At 29.4% G+C, this 16,801-nt stretch overlaps 2 protein-coding genes and 1 long non-coding RNA gene across 8 annotated transcripts in view; 1 reads left to right on the top strand and 2 right to left on the bottom strand.

Moving 5' to 3' along the window:
* The window catches only part of mtd (TLD domain-containing protein mustard), a 185,403-nt gene extending 180,288 nt beyond the window's left edge, over positions 1-5,115 (bottom strand). For all 4 annotated transcript variants that reach the window (XM_086904919.1, XM_086904920.1, XM_086904923.1 and 1 more), the window contains exon 1: positions 4,415-5,115. In XM_086904919.1, coding sequence (XP_086761045.1) covers positions 4,415-4,434 — 20 coding nt within the window. In that variant the 5' untranslated portion in view covers positions 4,435-5,115. The remainder of the gene's footprint in view (positions 1-4,414) is intronic.
* A 6,035-nt stretch (positions 5,116-11,150) lies between these two features.
* Positions 11,151-14,818, bottom strand: LOC116414883 (uncharacterized). 3 transcript variants are annotated; one of them, XR_015291184.1, is made up of 4 exons: positions 14,237-14,818; positions 13,392-13,673; positions 11,662-13,263; positions 11,151-11,546 (listed from the first exon to the last, which is right to left on the bottom strand). It is a non-coding gene; the product is annotated as an uncharacterized LOC116414883 (long non-coding RNA). The 3 variants fall into 3 exon arrangements; XR_015291183.1 differs by having other exon boundaries at positions 13,392-13,692; positions 14,237-14,773; XR_004225431.2 differs by lacking the exon at positions 14,237-14,818 and having other exon boundaries at positions 13,392-13,830.
* Positions 14,380-16,801, top strand: part of kay (transcription factor kayak) — a 30,767-nt gene continuing 28,345 nt past the window's right edge. Inside the window, exon 1 of the mRNA XM_003696193.4 lies at positions 14,380-14,783. Within this exon, the coding sequence (XP_003696241.1) occupies positions 14,652-14,783 (132 nt within the window). The 5' untranslated portion in view covers positions 14,380-14,651. The remainder of the gene's footprint in view (positions 14,784-16,801) is intronic.

The raw sequence follows: 16,801 nt of genomic DNA, 5'->3' as shown, positions 1-16,801 counted from the left end.
AAGAAAGGGGGGGGGGGGGAGAAAAAAGATATCGTGGACGAAGGCCGCGCTCTAATGAGAACTCGAGCGATTTTCCATCGGTTTTTCCAACCCGACGAAGGTCGCGACCTGACCACGGAAAATGAGGAAATGTCCTCTCCTCCTTCTCTCTCCCCCCTCTCGTGTTTCAACCACCACTGTTTCCCCTCTGATTCGTGGCATTTAAAGGCTGCGCGCGCGCGCGCACACACACACACAGGAAGAGGAAGAACAGGATCTCTTCTACTGAACAAACTAACACTAAGTGGATGGTTGAGGATGAAACTCGAGGAGGAGGAGAAAAAAGAAATGGGAGAACAAGGAAAGAAGGTGGATTTCCAGGGAGAAATAATGAGCCAGAGCGTTATTATTATTACGTATATATATATATATGTGAGTTTGGTGAGTTGGGGTTCAACGTGTCTGGCCAACCATTGTTTCCTCTTTCGAGGTAGCAACGTGGCTCAAGGACGTTGAGGGAGAACAATGGATCACAGACTCTTCGATTCGAGCTGTTCTCTTTTTCTTCTTCTTTTTTTTCCTATTTATAGCGAGAGTTTATAGGAACGAGCTATGTCGAATCGAATCGTCTCGAAAATATGATTCGAATATGTTGAATATGGAAGGAAGATAGACGTGTAAGGGTAGAATTTGAAGATCGAGAATGTATTTTAGGAATTTCGACGATCTTGAAATATGTTTTCTCAATAGACTAATCTTTGTCTAATCTACCTTGAATCTAAAAATTCTCGAGAGTATATTTAACGCAAGTGGATATTGTGGCGAAAATAATTCTCCAACAGTGGAATTAAAACACGAAAGTTGCGGCTATCAATCATGAATTATGGAAAATATTTTCTAGATATTCAAACTTTACTCTCTCTTTTCGGTATAAATAATTTATATCACGTTAATCGTAAAGTTATAAATATAAATTTTCGTTTATATTAAATTTAACTTATATAAGATATATCGCAAATGTATATATACACATATGTCTCGTAATAAAATAATTAATTTCTGGTGCCATTTATGATCAATTCGCATTACGTCAATCAAACATGAATTATAAAGTTTAATTCAACGCGTTCACAACGCGAAATCCGATATAACTCTGTTATTAAATGTTAAATGCTAATGAACAGTTTTTTTTTTTCTTCATAAAATTTCACAATTTTTAATCAATGCCTTCGAAACTATAACAAACTTTTTCAACAACAAATCCAACAATAATCCTGTATCAAAAATTTTAACTAAACATTAAATTTCGACGCAAAATTTAATTTTTTCTAGCAAAAATTCTAAAAATTTACCAACGATTTCGCTCGACCCACTACGAGTAAAGGAAAAAGAGAAAATATTCACAAAATGGGATAAAATCATCAAAATGTTAAATTAAATTGTATACAATTCACGAACGTAATTCGTAAAATAACGATGTGTTCAAAACTCGGATGCAAAACGGATCGTCTAACCACGATTAGATTATGCGTACACGTAGACAGGTATATCTAAATAAATGATAATCTCGTCTCACGCGGAATCGTGACGAAAAGAGCGCGTGCCTTATCTCGCGACCTCTACTTCCGCGGTTTCCATCTCTCCATTCATTCTAATTAAAATCCAAATGGTCCAAAAGTCGAAGAACCATTTTTTCGTCACGTCCCTCTCTCTCACTTTTCATTTCTCGGATGAACGTGATTTCCGGAAACAAACGTTTCGCGGGACGTCTCTCGAAAAAATATGCGAAAGGCGATAAAATCGTTTGGATGGTATTCGATGATAAAAGTATATATTGCGCGTTCTATCCTCGGAAATAGATTCAAGTATATGGACGGACATCGATGATTCGCTTAGAATTATGCATCGACTCGATTCCTCAAGGTCGTTGTAATATCACGACCGCGATTCAACGCGCTCCCAAGTATTCAAAGTATTGCCGCAAAGAAAAGTTTTTAAAAAATATTAAATCTGTTTCGAGATCGGATAAAAAGGTTTCGATTGGAATGTCTTTTTATTCCTTCTTCTTTTTTTTTTTTTTTTTAGATACGTATAATTCGAGGTGTAAAGAAATAAGAAGTAAATGCAGAAGTAAAGTATATTGGTTTGTTGAAACAGGAAATTGAAAATATTTACTATTTCTAATAATAGTAAATGTTTAAATTTATATGACTTATTTTTAATATCATGTGTTTTTTTGCGACTGGAACAAAAATTGAGAAAATACTAATTGAAAAAAATTTTAACAAAATGGAAAAGTGAATTACGAGTATATTTTACAAACAGTCTATTTCACGATGAAATTTTAAATAAAGATTTTATGGATACTGAAATCAAATCGATCCAACATTTTTTTACGATTAAAATCAACCGTGTTCACGAATTTTCGAAAAAAAATTATTTCATATTCATATTGGAACGATGAAAAAAGTGACGGTATAACCCAGATCACGTTATCATTTTAAATATAGCATAACGTCTTGGTGGAAAAATAGTGTTGAAGAACATAATGTTCGGCAATAAAAGTGAGATGATAGTGATAATGGCGGAAACATAAACTTTGTTTGCGCACGAGCGATCAAAATAAATCCTAAGAAAACGTTCGTTGAAGAATAATCTTTTAATCGATTCCTATCACGTAAAAATAGACGGTTGACGAATGTTGTTTTTTTCTCACACAGGTATTTTTATAATATATGTATATTGTATATTAATAGTGATTGTAATAAACACTATTAATGAATTTATTAATAAGAAATATAAATGAAACGCCAATACGTTCTTAGAACGTATCAATTTAAAAAATATTAATTAAATATCTTATAGATATAAATTCGTTATCTTTATCTTGTCTCTGATGAATCTCAAGTAATCCATTTGAATATATTTAATAATATCGTATAGCATCCTTAAATTGATTAAATTAATTTGAATTACTACTTATTAAAATTTAAAAAGAATCTGTTTATTTTTTTGTGGAGAAAATTATATAATAATTATAACAATGATTATTATAATATTAAGAAAATGATAACAATTTTTAAAGAATACGAAAAAATAAAGAAAACGAAACGAACAATATTGTCATAGCAAACCTATTTTATATAAAAAATGAATGAAACACATAGAGAACAAGATCATGAATTTCACAAAACAAATTCACGGAACAGAAATTCATCTGTGTTTACCAATGATAACAAAATTTTTATCTCTTTTTTTTTCTATTTATAATGGTTTTATAAATAAGTTGATTTCCTTTTCATTACTATAATCCGATTATAGTATGAATTTTCTAACATGAAGCGATAATAAAACAAATAAAAAGAAACGTTTGAAATAAACATCATGTAATGCAACCATTGTTCGAACATGAAAACGCGTGGGTTGACTTTCGTATATAACGTGACCAAATATCGATCGGTCGGCAACGAAGGGTCTCGACGCTTAAAATGGAATAATACAATTCCAGAAACACTACAACAGCCGGGAGAAAACGGTGAAATGACCAGTGTAGTGCGCAACGAATCATTATGTGTGTTCGCTTCCTTGAGATTGCAAAGTGGCAAGCGTCAATTGAACTATAAGGCCCGACAGAAATTTACGATCCGTCCCTTATCAAGAGAAACCATCGTTGGTCGTTAATCGCACGATGCTGTAATTCACTTTCATCGCAGGTCAAATGCCACTACTATGTCATGCCAATACATCTACACACATATCGCTCTTCCAACACATAGTTCATATGCACTTATATGTGTGAAATTGTATACGTATATATATATATATGAGGACTACATCGACATGCGCGTCTGTACTTTGAGGCGTGCGAGTACCCATAATTTGCCGCTTGTTATATACGCATATAAACGAAACGGTAATATTATCTAAAGAATGAGTCTGTCTTTGGAGCAAAACAGTCATAGTATTAGCGAGCAAGAGACTCTCGTTTACGAGTCAAAGCGAGAGAATCTTTAAAACGGTAACCGGCAAGGTCACGACGTTTCAGGGAAACGATTAAATTTCTTCAAGTCTCTTTCTTTCTCTTTCACTCTCCTCTCTCTCTCTCTCTCTCTCTCTCTCTCTTTTTACTTTTTCACACAATCAGAAAATCAAAACGATACTCTACTCCAAAATAACACTCTGTGACGTTTATAGAAAATTAGATACGAAATACGATTATTCGAATGTGTCAACGAAAATGAAAGTAAAAATAAAAGATAAATAATATTTATTTGTAAGATTGTGATGATTTGCAAACATTTCTAATTATTTCAATTCATTCCTCGTCATAAGACTCTTACTACGGCAAATCGAATACGTATAGTAACGTTACTACTACGAATAAAACTAATGCGACTCGTTCGAACGTATTAATTATTTGATAATGGCCACTTACATTTTCCCGTGATCCGCCATCTGGTCGATGGTGTTAGCAGACCAGCACGTCGTTGCCTTCTCAAAACCGCTCGGTATGTAATTCCTTGTATGTGTAACTAATATTCGCACCTTCTTCGATTGTGCGGGAAACTACTACTGCTACCGGAACGGATTGTGATGGCGTAAAGCGCGAAAAAACGCCACGACGATCACGAGGCAAGATTAGGTGTACGCGACAGCATAGAGCCGGCTCGTTACGAAAAAAAAGTAACAGGAACGTACCGCGTGCGCGACACCGATTGTTTCGTACTATTCGTCGCTGTCTTCTGCTATCTCACTCTCCTTGCAATCCTATGTCGTGTGAAACAAACGACTACACTGTGATCGATTCACTGCGACGCGAACGCCCAGTACGTTCCACGATGCAAAATTTACGTCAACTAATGTCGCGTAATGATGTCACCACACGAAAGAAGAAAGTTTTTCCGGCAAAAATGTAATTACAGACACTCCAGTACACCCGGCCCAGACTGTCATCGATTGTTGACGAGCGTCTTGGCCGATCATGCCTTCTGGCGGAATAACTATAGCGCCATCTGATAGCGATCGTTATGAAAATGATACGTATACGACGTAAATTTCTATCGATAAATAAAATCTCTTCTCAAGTTGATAAATCAAATTTGACAGGCAAAATAATATGCAAATAATATATAAAACAAATCTTTTTAATATTTTGATATCTCACACGGACGACAAATAAAATGAAAATCGTGCAAAATTTTGTGTAAAGACAGTCACTATCTGATGGGGATACAATAAGAATGGACTGTTAATGCCATCTTTTGACATTTTTTTAAGTGAAAAGAAGTGAAAATTCTAAAGACAAGAGATGGCACTGATTCTTAAACTATTAAAGTAAGAAGGGCCGAAATATAAAAGGGAATTAATATAAAAATTATCTAAAATAGAATACAATAAATTTTTATAACGATTTTTATATTGATGGCAATTCATCGTATTCATATATTATACATCAAAACTGTCATATATTATACATGTCACGTTCAAAACTCAAAGAACACAATAAATTATAATAAAAAATTAATCTTATTGCAATATTCAAAAAAAACGAAAATCAAAAAATAAAAATAAAAATCAAAAAGAAATGCAGAAAAAAAAAGAAATAAAATACGAGTTAAAAAAAATGGACAGTAAAGAAGAATCTAAGATTCGATAAAAAAAAGAAGAAATTTAAAAAACTAACTATCTCTGAATCAGTGTTTAATTACAATTTTTAGAATTTTAGAAACGAAGACAATGTTTAATTACAAGATCTAATTTTCTAAAAAATTCGAAGATATAAATCAAAACTCGAATTCTTGACTAACCATCGAAAATAAAATACCAATCTGATAATTTCTACTATTGTTTTACGATATGATTTACAGTGACTCGAGCAAAATTTAAAGAAAATAAAAGCAAACTAACAAACTATATAAAATAACTATAGGAATAAATTAAGAAAGAAAAACGATTCAAAAATAATGTTAAAAATGGAAATTCACGATGAAAATATGGAAATCAAGTGAGAAAACAAAAGAAGATTTTTATTTTGAATTGGATCTTTAGTATACTTATAATAAATTTAATCTAAATATCTATCTTATGATCTGAAAATTAAGACGATGATCTCACGACGATCAAACGACGGATATTAAAAAGCAATGCAATCTAGACGATCAAAGAATATGAATTTGACAAATCTATCTAATGCGTAGTTCTCGGCTTGATATCGATTTTTCAAAAATTAATCTTTGAAAAATTTTCAAAGATTAATCTACGAAAATCGATTTCAATTACCAGGTCTCACCAACGAGGAGGTGACTACGCGTCGAGACCCACCTGAAAAAAAAGAAAGAAAAATACCACAAGCAAAAATATTAAAATAAATTTAAATCTGAAACATAAGAAAAAAAAATTAGATAAAGAAACAAAACAAATTAAACAAATCGAAAATGTAAATGTCAATGTAAATATTGATCAATATTTGATAAAACATGCAATGAAGAGAAATTAATATAAAATTGAAATATATTAAGATGATCTGAAAATCATAAAAAAACAAATTATTAAATAAAAAAATTGAAATACTTAACTAATATAAAAATTACCTAACTAATATATAATTACTAAACTAAAATAAAAGCTAATTCCCACGTGGTCCATCGATGAGACCTTAAATTAACTTAATCTAAACCTTAAAACTAACTTAATCTAGATCTTAAAACTAACTTAAGTTAAATCTTAGAACTATCTTAATTTAAATCTTAAAACTAACTTAATCTAGACCTTAAAACTAACTTAATTTAAATCTTAAAACTAACTTAATCTAGATCTTAATACTACACTTAAAATCTAAAATCAATGCGGCATCCGTAACAAAGATATCTATGTTCTATTTAAAACGAAACAAAAATACTACTATCGATATTTCTTTATTAAAAAAAAAAAAAAAAAAATCCTGCAAAGAAGAATGAAATCCAGACGAAAATAAAAAGAAACAACAAGAAAGAAATAAAAGAGAGAAAAAAAGAAATGGAAAGATTGAGAAGAAACGAAGCGAACTCTACCAAAATTCACTGCCGCCCTCGTATCACGACTTATGTCAATTGACTTACGCGAGTCGCCAAACAAATGACACTTACCAGTCGTGATCAATAGAGGATTACGACAGCGGCCTAATAGCCTGAACGCCTTATGTCCCAACGACACTGGAAGGAGCAAGGGATAAATCCCCGACCACCGGAGCCGAATTATAAAGACGACGATCAAACTACAAGACCAAACTCTGATCGAGTTTCCGAAGATACCAATCGATCAGAGCGCGGATCCTCGACTGACCACCGGAAGATCACCCGTCCAGCGACTCTTGCAACTGTTGCGTGATATTTGGTCGACAATGAATTTGGAATTGAAATAAAACTCGAGGAAAGCTTGTGAAAGCGTAAGATTGAAGAATGTACGAACGACTTATACATTTACTAAATTACCATCAAGAATATTCGAACTGATAATCGCAGGAATAACAATCGATAAGATTTTTATTTCTCGTTGTAAACTAAGATATCTTTGTTACGGAATGCGCTCACAATAATCTTAACATTTATTTTGTTATATTTAAAACTAAAACTTAAAATTAAAAACTTAAATCTAAAACGCACGCATCCCACGACGATCCCACGATGCCCCGCGGGGGGTCAAATAAAATGGTACCCGCAGTCCATTCTAGATGACCACAATACCCAAAGGGAATTTGGCATAAGTCTAGAATGGACTGCAGGTACTGCGTAGTTTTTAGCTTGATATCGATTTTTCAAAAATTAATCTTTGGAAAATTTTCAAAGATAATATTGAAAACTTTTCAAAGAATAATCTACGAAAATCGATTTCAATTACCAGGTCTCACCACGAGGAGGTAACTACGCATCGAGACCCGTTTATAAAAAATATATATAATATTATGTATAATATTTTTATTCAATAAATAATTAATCAAAATATATAAAAAAAAAATATAAAAATGTAGATAAATAAACGAGGAAATAAAAGAATGAATTAATAAATGAATAAAAAATAAAATAATAAAATAATAATAAAATAATAAATAACTAATACTAAATAAATAAAAATATAAATTAAAAAATAAATTTATAAGTGAAAGAATAAATAAATGAATAATGAAATAAATAAAGTAATAAAAAAAATATAAATGAAATTATAAATTAAAAAATTAATTAATAAAAAAAAGAAAAAATAAAAGAATAAATAAATAAATAATGAAATAAATAAAAAAATAAAAAAGTAAATAAATAAAATTATAAATTAAAAGATAAATTAAGTAAAAGAGTAAATAAATGAATAAGGAATAAAATAAAAGAATAAAAAAATAAATGAAATTAAAAAATAAATTTATAAGTAAAAGAATAAATAAATGAAACTATAAATTAAAAAATAAATTAATAAGTAAAAGCATAAATAAATGAATAAAGAAAACGTAAAAGAATAAAAAAATAAATGAAATTATAAATTAAAAAATAAATTTATAAATAAAAGAATAAATAAGTGAATAAAGAAATAATTAAAATAATAAAAAAATAAATAATTGAAACTATAAATTAAAAAATAATTAAACTATAGATTAAAAAATTAATAAATAAAAGAATAAAATAAATAAATAAAATTATAAACTAAAACATAAAATAATAATTAAAAGAATAAATAAGTGAATAAATAAAATGAATCGATAAAAAAAATAAATAAAATAATAAAAAAGTAAATAAATGAAACTATAAATTAAAAAATAAATTAATAAATAAAAAAAATAAAAAATGAAATAAAAGAATAAATTAGTAAAAATAAATTAAAAAATAAATTTTTAATTAAATAAGTATGTAAATATCTAGAAAAATGAAATAATAAAAAAATATTAATTGAAAAGCAAATCGAATAAATAATATGTAATATATTAATTAAAAATAAATATTATAAAAATGATAAAAATTGTTTTCTATGTTATAAATATTTAATTAAAATATTATAGATTCGACCCTTTCGTCAGCGCGGTTCGACAAGTAATGAATTCTCTCGCGCGTCGTAGCTTGTATTTATAGAATGTCACTGTCCCGAAGTTCGACGAAAATAAACGTTCTTTCCCGATTACATTCAAATTGATTTTTCGAACATAATGATCAATAATTTTACAATTTTTATACTTTTTATTATTAATTTATAATCCTAATAATTTATTACAATAAAAAATGATATATTTTTACAAACTAAAATTGCATTTATGCTTCTCCAATATTATTTATTTATTTTTTTTGTATTTATTAATTTGATTACTTATTATATAAATTATACTATAAGTTATTTTTTTATCTACTTAATCTTTTATCTATTATTTTATCTATTTTTTTATAAACTCGTTTATTTATTCACTTATTATATTTTTATTTATTTATTTATTTATTCAATTAATAGAAATATAATTTTTTAGATATCTTTGACACTCAAGAGATGGCGCTAATAGTCAATTCTTATTATATCTCTATTCTTTTTCTATTATTTGTTTTCCTTGTCTACATTAGTTTCATTTGCGGCACTCTGAAGATGGCGCTGATTCCATAATTTTTATCCTATTTCTATCCTTTTTTTATATCGTTCTCCTTATCTATATCTGGTTTATAAAATTCAAAAGTTGGCGCCAATATTTGATTAATTTTGTTACTTTTTTTTTAAAATTAATTAAAAATTTTATTCAATTCAATTTTTATATATTATAAATATATCTATAGATGTCTATTTTTTTATATTTATATATTAAATAGATATTTTGTATACAATATATTTGCATCCTTATATATATATTTTATTTATTAATTAGTTGTCATATATGTTATAGAAAATCTATATATAATTTTTATATATATTTATATTAAACAAATATTTATATTAATCAAATACACCGAAAGTATTTTTTACGAATATTTTTGAAATTAAATTGAACTATTTTTGAAATTGTATTATGTATAAAGAAAAAAATTATTTAAAACATCGATTTCTACACATTTAAAAATCATAAGGTTAATTATTAATATAATTAAATTAGTTATTAAATTTATACACATAATTCCAATTAAATTTCTCTAATCCGATTTCCCAACAAATAGCAAATATTTAATATAGTGCGTTAAATTCAAATTCTTAATATATTGCATACTTTCACTATTTTATGTCACGAATATAAGAAAATTATGAATAATAACCAGGATATAGTTAAACATTTGATCGATTATAGGTATAAGTAAGCTCAAAAATCAAAGCTAGCCCGATATTATCTCGACCGTTGTTAAATTTCTGGTTTATCTGACAGAGCAGCTTAGAAAAATTGCAATCACAATGTAACGCATGTTGAACTACTTCTTATCTCGTGGCATTTAAGCGTCGGTATCCCTCGTAGGACTACTCATACACAAAGACTATAAGTCTACCAAAACATTTCCTGCATGCTTAAATCTTACTCATTCCTGATAGTGATATGACTAATTGCAACGATAATCGTAACATATAACGCAGCATGAAATTTCTTTTTCACGATTAGAGTGATACTTAACAATTTTGTAGAACTGCAAACGTAACGCAGAAATTGTAATCTTTGCCTTGCTTATTAATTATATCAAATAAGTTAGTGCATTGTTATAAGTTAATGTATGTAAATGATATGATCAATATATAAAATTAAATATGTATTTCAAACATGAACAGAAATTCATTTTTTTTTATTCTTACAACGAGGTTAACGACACGAATAAAATTCTTCTTTAAAAAGCTTGAGAATTATTATCAAGATTCCACTATTTTACATACAATAGTTACTTGAGCTAAATATCTCGCCGAATATACATGAAGAATCATACATATTATTGTTTTTCTACTTTCGCCATATGTGAATACCAAAAGAGATTAACGAAACTCGCCACCTTAAAATTTATAATTCCATGCTGGCACCCGACTGTTTACGCCCACGCATCGTTGCCCACAATGCAACGTGCACAAACACATCTGTTTGCCACTTCAGAAAATGTTGACTGCAATTCTACGAAATTATTTTATTTAACGATCTACGAAATTTTTCGCTTTTCATTTGATAATTTACAACCTAGTAAAAAAATCAATATTAAAACTACATAACATTTAACTTTTATATTATATATTTTTTATTTTTATTTTATTATTTATTTTATTATTTATATCATATATTATTATTTCATATTATATATTATTTGTTTGCATCAATAAAATGAACATATTCCCTAATAAATATAATCGTCCTTCGCAATTTACATTCTTGGCGGTATTTCCAATGAAATTGATTTCTCAGGGAAAAACAATGCCTTTGTTCCGTTTTTTTATCGGTTACTTTACTCCATTACCTTCCTCCTAGTCGTCAACCTTGGTAAGTACAAAAGAGGATAAATATCAAACTACGATAAAGCAATTTCAACTTTGTCTTCCTGCCTGTTGTTATTGGTAACGAAAACTGTTATTATATTCTCTCCAATAAATTCGTCTATTTGATAAACTTAAATCTGAAAAAAATAAATAACGAAAGAGAAATATTTCTTTGTTAATCCATATATATATATAATTATATTGCATATAATTATTATTATTAAAAATTATATTGATCGATATTATTCATACATATATAGGATGAAAGTTGCATATAATCGCTTGTTTGCCCGGCCATCGATCAAATTTATTAACACGCGTGCTTATTGGCGATGTATCTTCTCGACCAATACGTTTTATCTCCAACGTTTGCAAACAGCACAAGCGAACCGAAACGCACGTGCGTTTTGCAAGAGGGAGCGAGTATTGACTCATTTCGCGCAACTTCCACGATTGTGTTGTTCGAACTTGCCCGCCACAGCTGCAACTGAGAGCAGAGTCCAAACGTGCTCGATTTCATGATCTCTCATTGTATTGCTTGCAAATTGTTCGATGGCATTTTTACGATTAAATTTTTCCTTCTTTGTTTCAAAATTCCGTGATGTCAGCAGCCTCATGATGTTATCTTAGATTTGTGTATCGCCACGGAAGGAATACAGCGATACTAATGAGTGTATGAATATAGAATAATGAATAATGGTAGCGACTCATTTTTTCTTTTGTCGTATTTCGTATTTGCAAGAATTGTTATTCTAGATGCAATTAGATTTTGAAAGATTATATTCGATTGATAACTTATCATTAAGTACTTTATATATATATATATATATAGACTGGTATTATCTTGTATATCAAGAATCAGGATAATTGAATCAAGAAAACAAAAAAAATATATATATTGCATCGAAAAAAAAGAGAAACAAAATAAAAAATCAATATAAATAATAATAATCAAATAATATGTTTTTGTATTCGTCGATTTGCAATCATTATTATTGGCAACTGCTAAAATAGCTAGTTTTTTATCTGTATTACACATAAAGATAAGATAAGAAAAGAAACTTGAGCTAGTTGCACCAATAAACCAATCGTCATTTCAATTATTAAATGCGCATATGTTAATATCAAGAATTTTATTAATTTTATTATATATATATTGCATGATGGATGAGCCTTCTGTCTTTTTTTTACTAAAATCAATAAATGATTCGTTAACCTCGAAATCATTATGAACGAGACTTAACCTACATTTTAATGAAAAACAAGCAAATATGAAACGGACAAAACAACAAAACTCGTATATTCTCTGAGCACATATGAGGCAGATTACTCTCGCGGCACCGATTTATAAAATGGCAATGACATTCTTTGGCGTCGTAATTTTTCCAATCGGGTAACGTTTCAAATGTGCTGCTAAGTCGAGGCCTTGGCTATAGGCAGAAGTTAGCTCAAGGACGACGACCGCCTGTCTATTCGAATTTCATCATGGTGTGAAGCTAAGCAGGTGAATGTCAATCCCTTGTGCTTCATGCCCGTAATGAGACGTATCTTTTGAAGTATAATATTGCTAAATAGATATAATTTGATTAAAAATAATGATTATGTAAATAATTATTAGAAAATATAAAAGATAATATCATATCCAGAAGATAGATAATAATAATAATAAACTCAATTAGAATCTTTTAATATTAATTAGATCATAACCTAAAATTAATTAAAACAACATCTTATCTTAGTTTTTAATCCTTTAATTTTATGCCTGTGTAATGTGTATGTCACGATGAAGAAAAATTGTATGTTAAATTACGATAACCTCTTCTTTTTGCTATTATTCCCATTAGATGTTTAAATCTAAAATAAAAAATTATCTTTCTTTTCAATCCGGTTGACAATGTGTCGCAGTTTACAAGTAATGTAACAAAAAAAGTAATCGTGCATAAAACTAATAATGAGATAGAACAAGATACTATTAACCTAACCTAGCTTCCTTGTGTATCTTGGTCACTTGGTTACACAGGTGGCACCTGTATGCTTTTAAGCGGAGGAAACCACAGGTTGAGGAACGTCTAGCCATCCAGAGGGAGCAGGTTAAGGCGCGAGTATCCGACATATCAGATTGGTGAGTCATGCGTCTTGTTCGATATGTTCCGGCTACCCCGTTCACCGCCCACACAACTCGACGTATGAGTCATCCGACGATTCTTGGAAATGAAGCGCGCCGCAAGTTTGAAATTTTCGTCGCCAAGTGACGCCACTGCAGTCTACTTTGGAAACACATGGCTATAAAACACAGTAGTACATAGATTCTGGCATTCAATACTTCTCTATTCTCTTCGGAAAGTTCCGCTCCAATAGTACTTATCAATTACGCAATAACGGATACACATATTGCTAATAAGAGAAAACAAATGATGAAATAACGTTGCAACAGTACTATACGAGATAATCAAAGATGAAACTAACTTGAAAAAGATTGTTGATTTCATATATATAATATAAAATAAATAAAAATAAAATTTATTTTTCGAGTACGCATATAATTAATTGATACAATAAAAATAAATATAAATAATATAATAATAAATAATAAATAAATATAATATTAGTAATGAGAAATTATTTCTGAATATCATTATTTGATTTAAATAATATTTGCATTTGTGATATTTGTATTTAAATTTTGATTATTTTAATATAAATAAAAATATTGTTTAATATAAACTTGTTTAATATAGATTTCATTATTTATCGTCTAAATAAAATATTATTTTATCTTTTAACGATTATTATTTAATGTGACAGAGTTCTGACAAAAAATACCCACTAATAATGTGAATAGAGCCGGCCCTGGCTCAAGCGTTGCGAACGTAGCACGACGAGCATCGGGATTGGTCGCCTGGGAATAGCTAGTGACGTCATACATGTTCGTGGAGCTTCGACAAGTAAAGAGAGTCGAGGCAGATCGTTGAGCCGAGGATTGAACGTGCGCGAACCTCGAGGTATTCCCCTACGGCATGAGTCATCGGGCACAGTTTCACACAGTTTCGGCTAAAGAAACCTACGATTCGTGTGTGCTGCTTTTAAATTCTTCTTAACAAAAATCTTAATCATTCTTATAGTTGTATCAGAATAAATCTTCTAATTGAGGTTATAAAACGCCGCGAACTCAACGCCATCGACTTTTCCTTTCGCGCGAGAGAACCGAACAAGTAATACCGTTGCGTCTTGACGACGTAAACATGAAGCTCGACGTGTCGGATGTACTTTACGACAGCTCGAGCGTGTCCAGCGACAGCGGAACGTCACAGAGCTCCCGCGTCAGCCATGATTTTCTCTCCAGCATCACGAATTCGTCCATACTACCTAGCAATGTAAGTACCGGCTGAGTTCTCTATTTTACATTACTAAGGAAATGTCATATTCCTCGAAGAAAAAACAGGTTTTACTATATAAATATGGCAACTTATGTAATCTTAAGGTACATATATACATGTAGGTGCATGAATGTTCGATAAACAGCATTTATTATTGCTTGTATGATATATGAATTTCTTTAAAATATTTGAATAGAAACCTATAACCACGAATAAAGATCTACTAAGTTTGTTACGTAATACAGCTATTTTAAATAATTAAGCATTATTCAAAATAATATGTTTCATTATTGCCAATATATTAAAAAAATAACATTTCTAGAAAAGACATTGCTCTGTCTAACCTTAATGATCATGAAACAAATAATTATCGCGTATATATCAAGTTTTATAAACTTGACATTAAAAAATAATAATAAAAATTCTTCGATTTCGTAGAAAAAATTTATTCGTTAAAAATCAGAAAATAAACAAAATGTTTTTATGTTATCTATTCCTTTTACGATTTCAAATATAATGCCTTTCCTGGTAACAAAAATTTAATTTAAAATTAAGGATAAAAAGTTTGTTGTATTATCTTCGTTTGATAAAAATTCGTAATTAATTAGAGCATATTTGACAATCTTTAAACGATGCTGTAGTCGTTACATGAGGATGGTACACATCGAGATCTAAATTTATAAATCGCGTGGCGTCATCGCTATAAACTGTTCAACGTAAAAACATGATTTTCAATTTTCATACTTTCCGACTGTTGAAATAGTGATAAGATTTGTTCTATAAATAAAACATGAATAATATTGGTACAACAATTTCAAATCTATTCCAATGCAAAATTTCAATATATATTCAAATAAACATGTTTTATTGTCCCATCTGACTAGGTATCCATTTAAGGTACACACTATGCATATAAGTATCACCAATAAACATCTGAGTTACTACAGAATTAACCAATCAAATGCAATCTTATATATTATTGTCCGTTCACTTATCTGTAGATGAATAATATCTATTGAAATATTTTTTTAACGGAATTATAATTAATAATAAATTATAGTAATAATAATAAAATATTGTTAAAAAATTAACGATTAAAAAATAAGAAAATATTTAAACATATACTACGATATACAAAATTTCATTCGAATTTAAATAATTTTGAAATAACATTTTAATAAATGATGAATAAAATTTTAATTCTTTTTTAATAAAAATAAAATTTTAGAGATAAAATTAAAATAATAGTTACTAATTCTTATCTATTACTCAACAAAACAGGTTCCCGTGAAAAACAGAACATATTGATGTCGAATGCTTTTACAGATATGAACGATTACGTTAATTTCCATTTTCTTTCCCTTGCGTCACTCTTGGCAATAGACGCATATAAAAATTACGCGTGTTTCCTATGTTACATAAAATATCGCGTAAATGAGAAATATGGTATATAATCCAACAAAATTCAATATCACAAGATGATAAAACGATAAAATCTTTTGATATAAATTTCATTACATGTTTCACTCTTAACAATTTTAATCGAATTTTTTGAATATGCTATCCTATCGAAGTTTCCCTTTTTACCCTAGGTATAAATTCTGTGGTAGATGACGGTATTGATCTAGTATTTCGACTGACATGGCTTCTGTTGTTCACAACAGCTGTTTTATAAAGAACTCGTACACACTCAACTCGACAGCGCGTGGTCATTTAAAAACACGCGCGGCACCAACACGTTAACACACGTGCGCATGAACCTTAACGTTTATGTATAGTATAAGAAAGGAACAACTATAGATCGTAGTGTATATTGCGCAGTAGTAATGTTTTGAACAGATAGCCGACCGAACAGCCAGCTGTTGTCACCTAATTATCTCTGTCGCCATTAACAGTAAGGTTAGAGAAGAAAGACAGAGAAATCAACTGATAAAATGCAAATAGTTATTGCGGAGAAACATTTGCGAGTTCTGTCAAGAAAACTTTAGCGCATGATGTGATTTATAATTCTAAGT

This window comes from Apis florea, unplaced genomic scaffold, assembly GCF_048593485.1.
Source record: "Apis florea isolate Af1SG1 unplaced genomic scaffold, ASM4859348v1 contig_2350_pilon, whole genome shotgun sequence".
Classification (NCBI taxonomy): Eukaryota; Metazoa; Arthropoda; class Insecta; order Hymenoptera; family Apidae; genus Apis; species Apis florea.
This window is presented reverse-complemented; position numbering and strand designations above follow the sequence as displayed.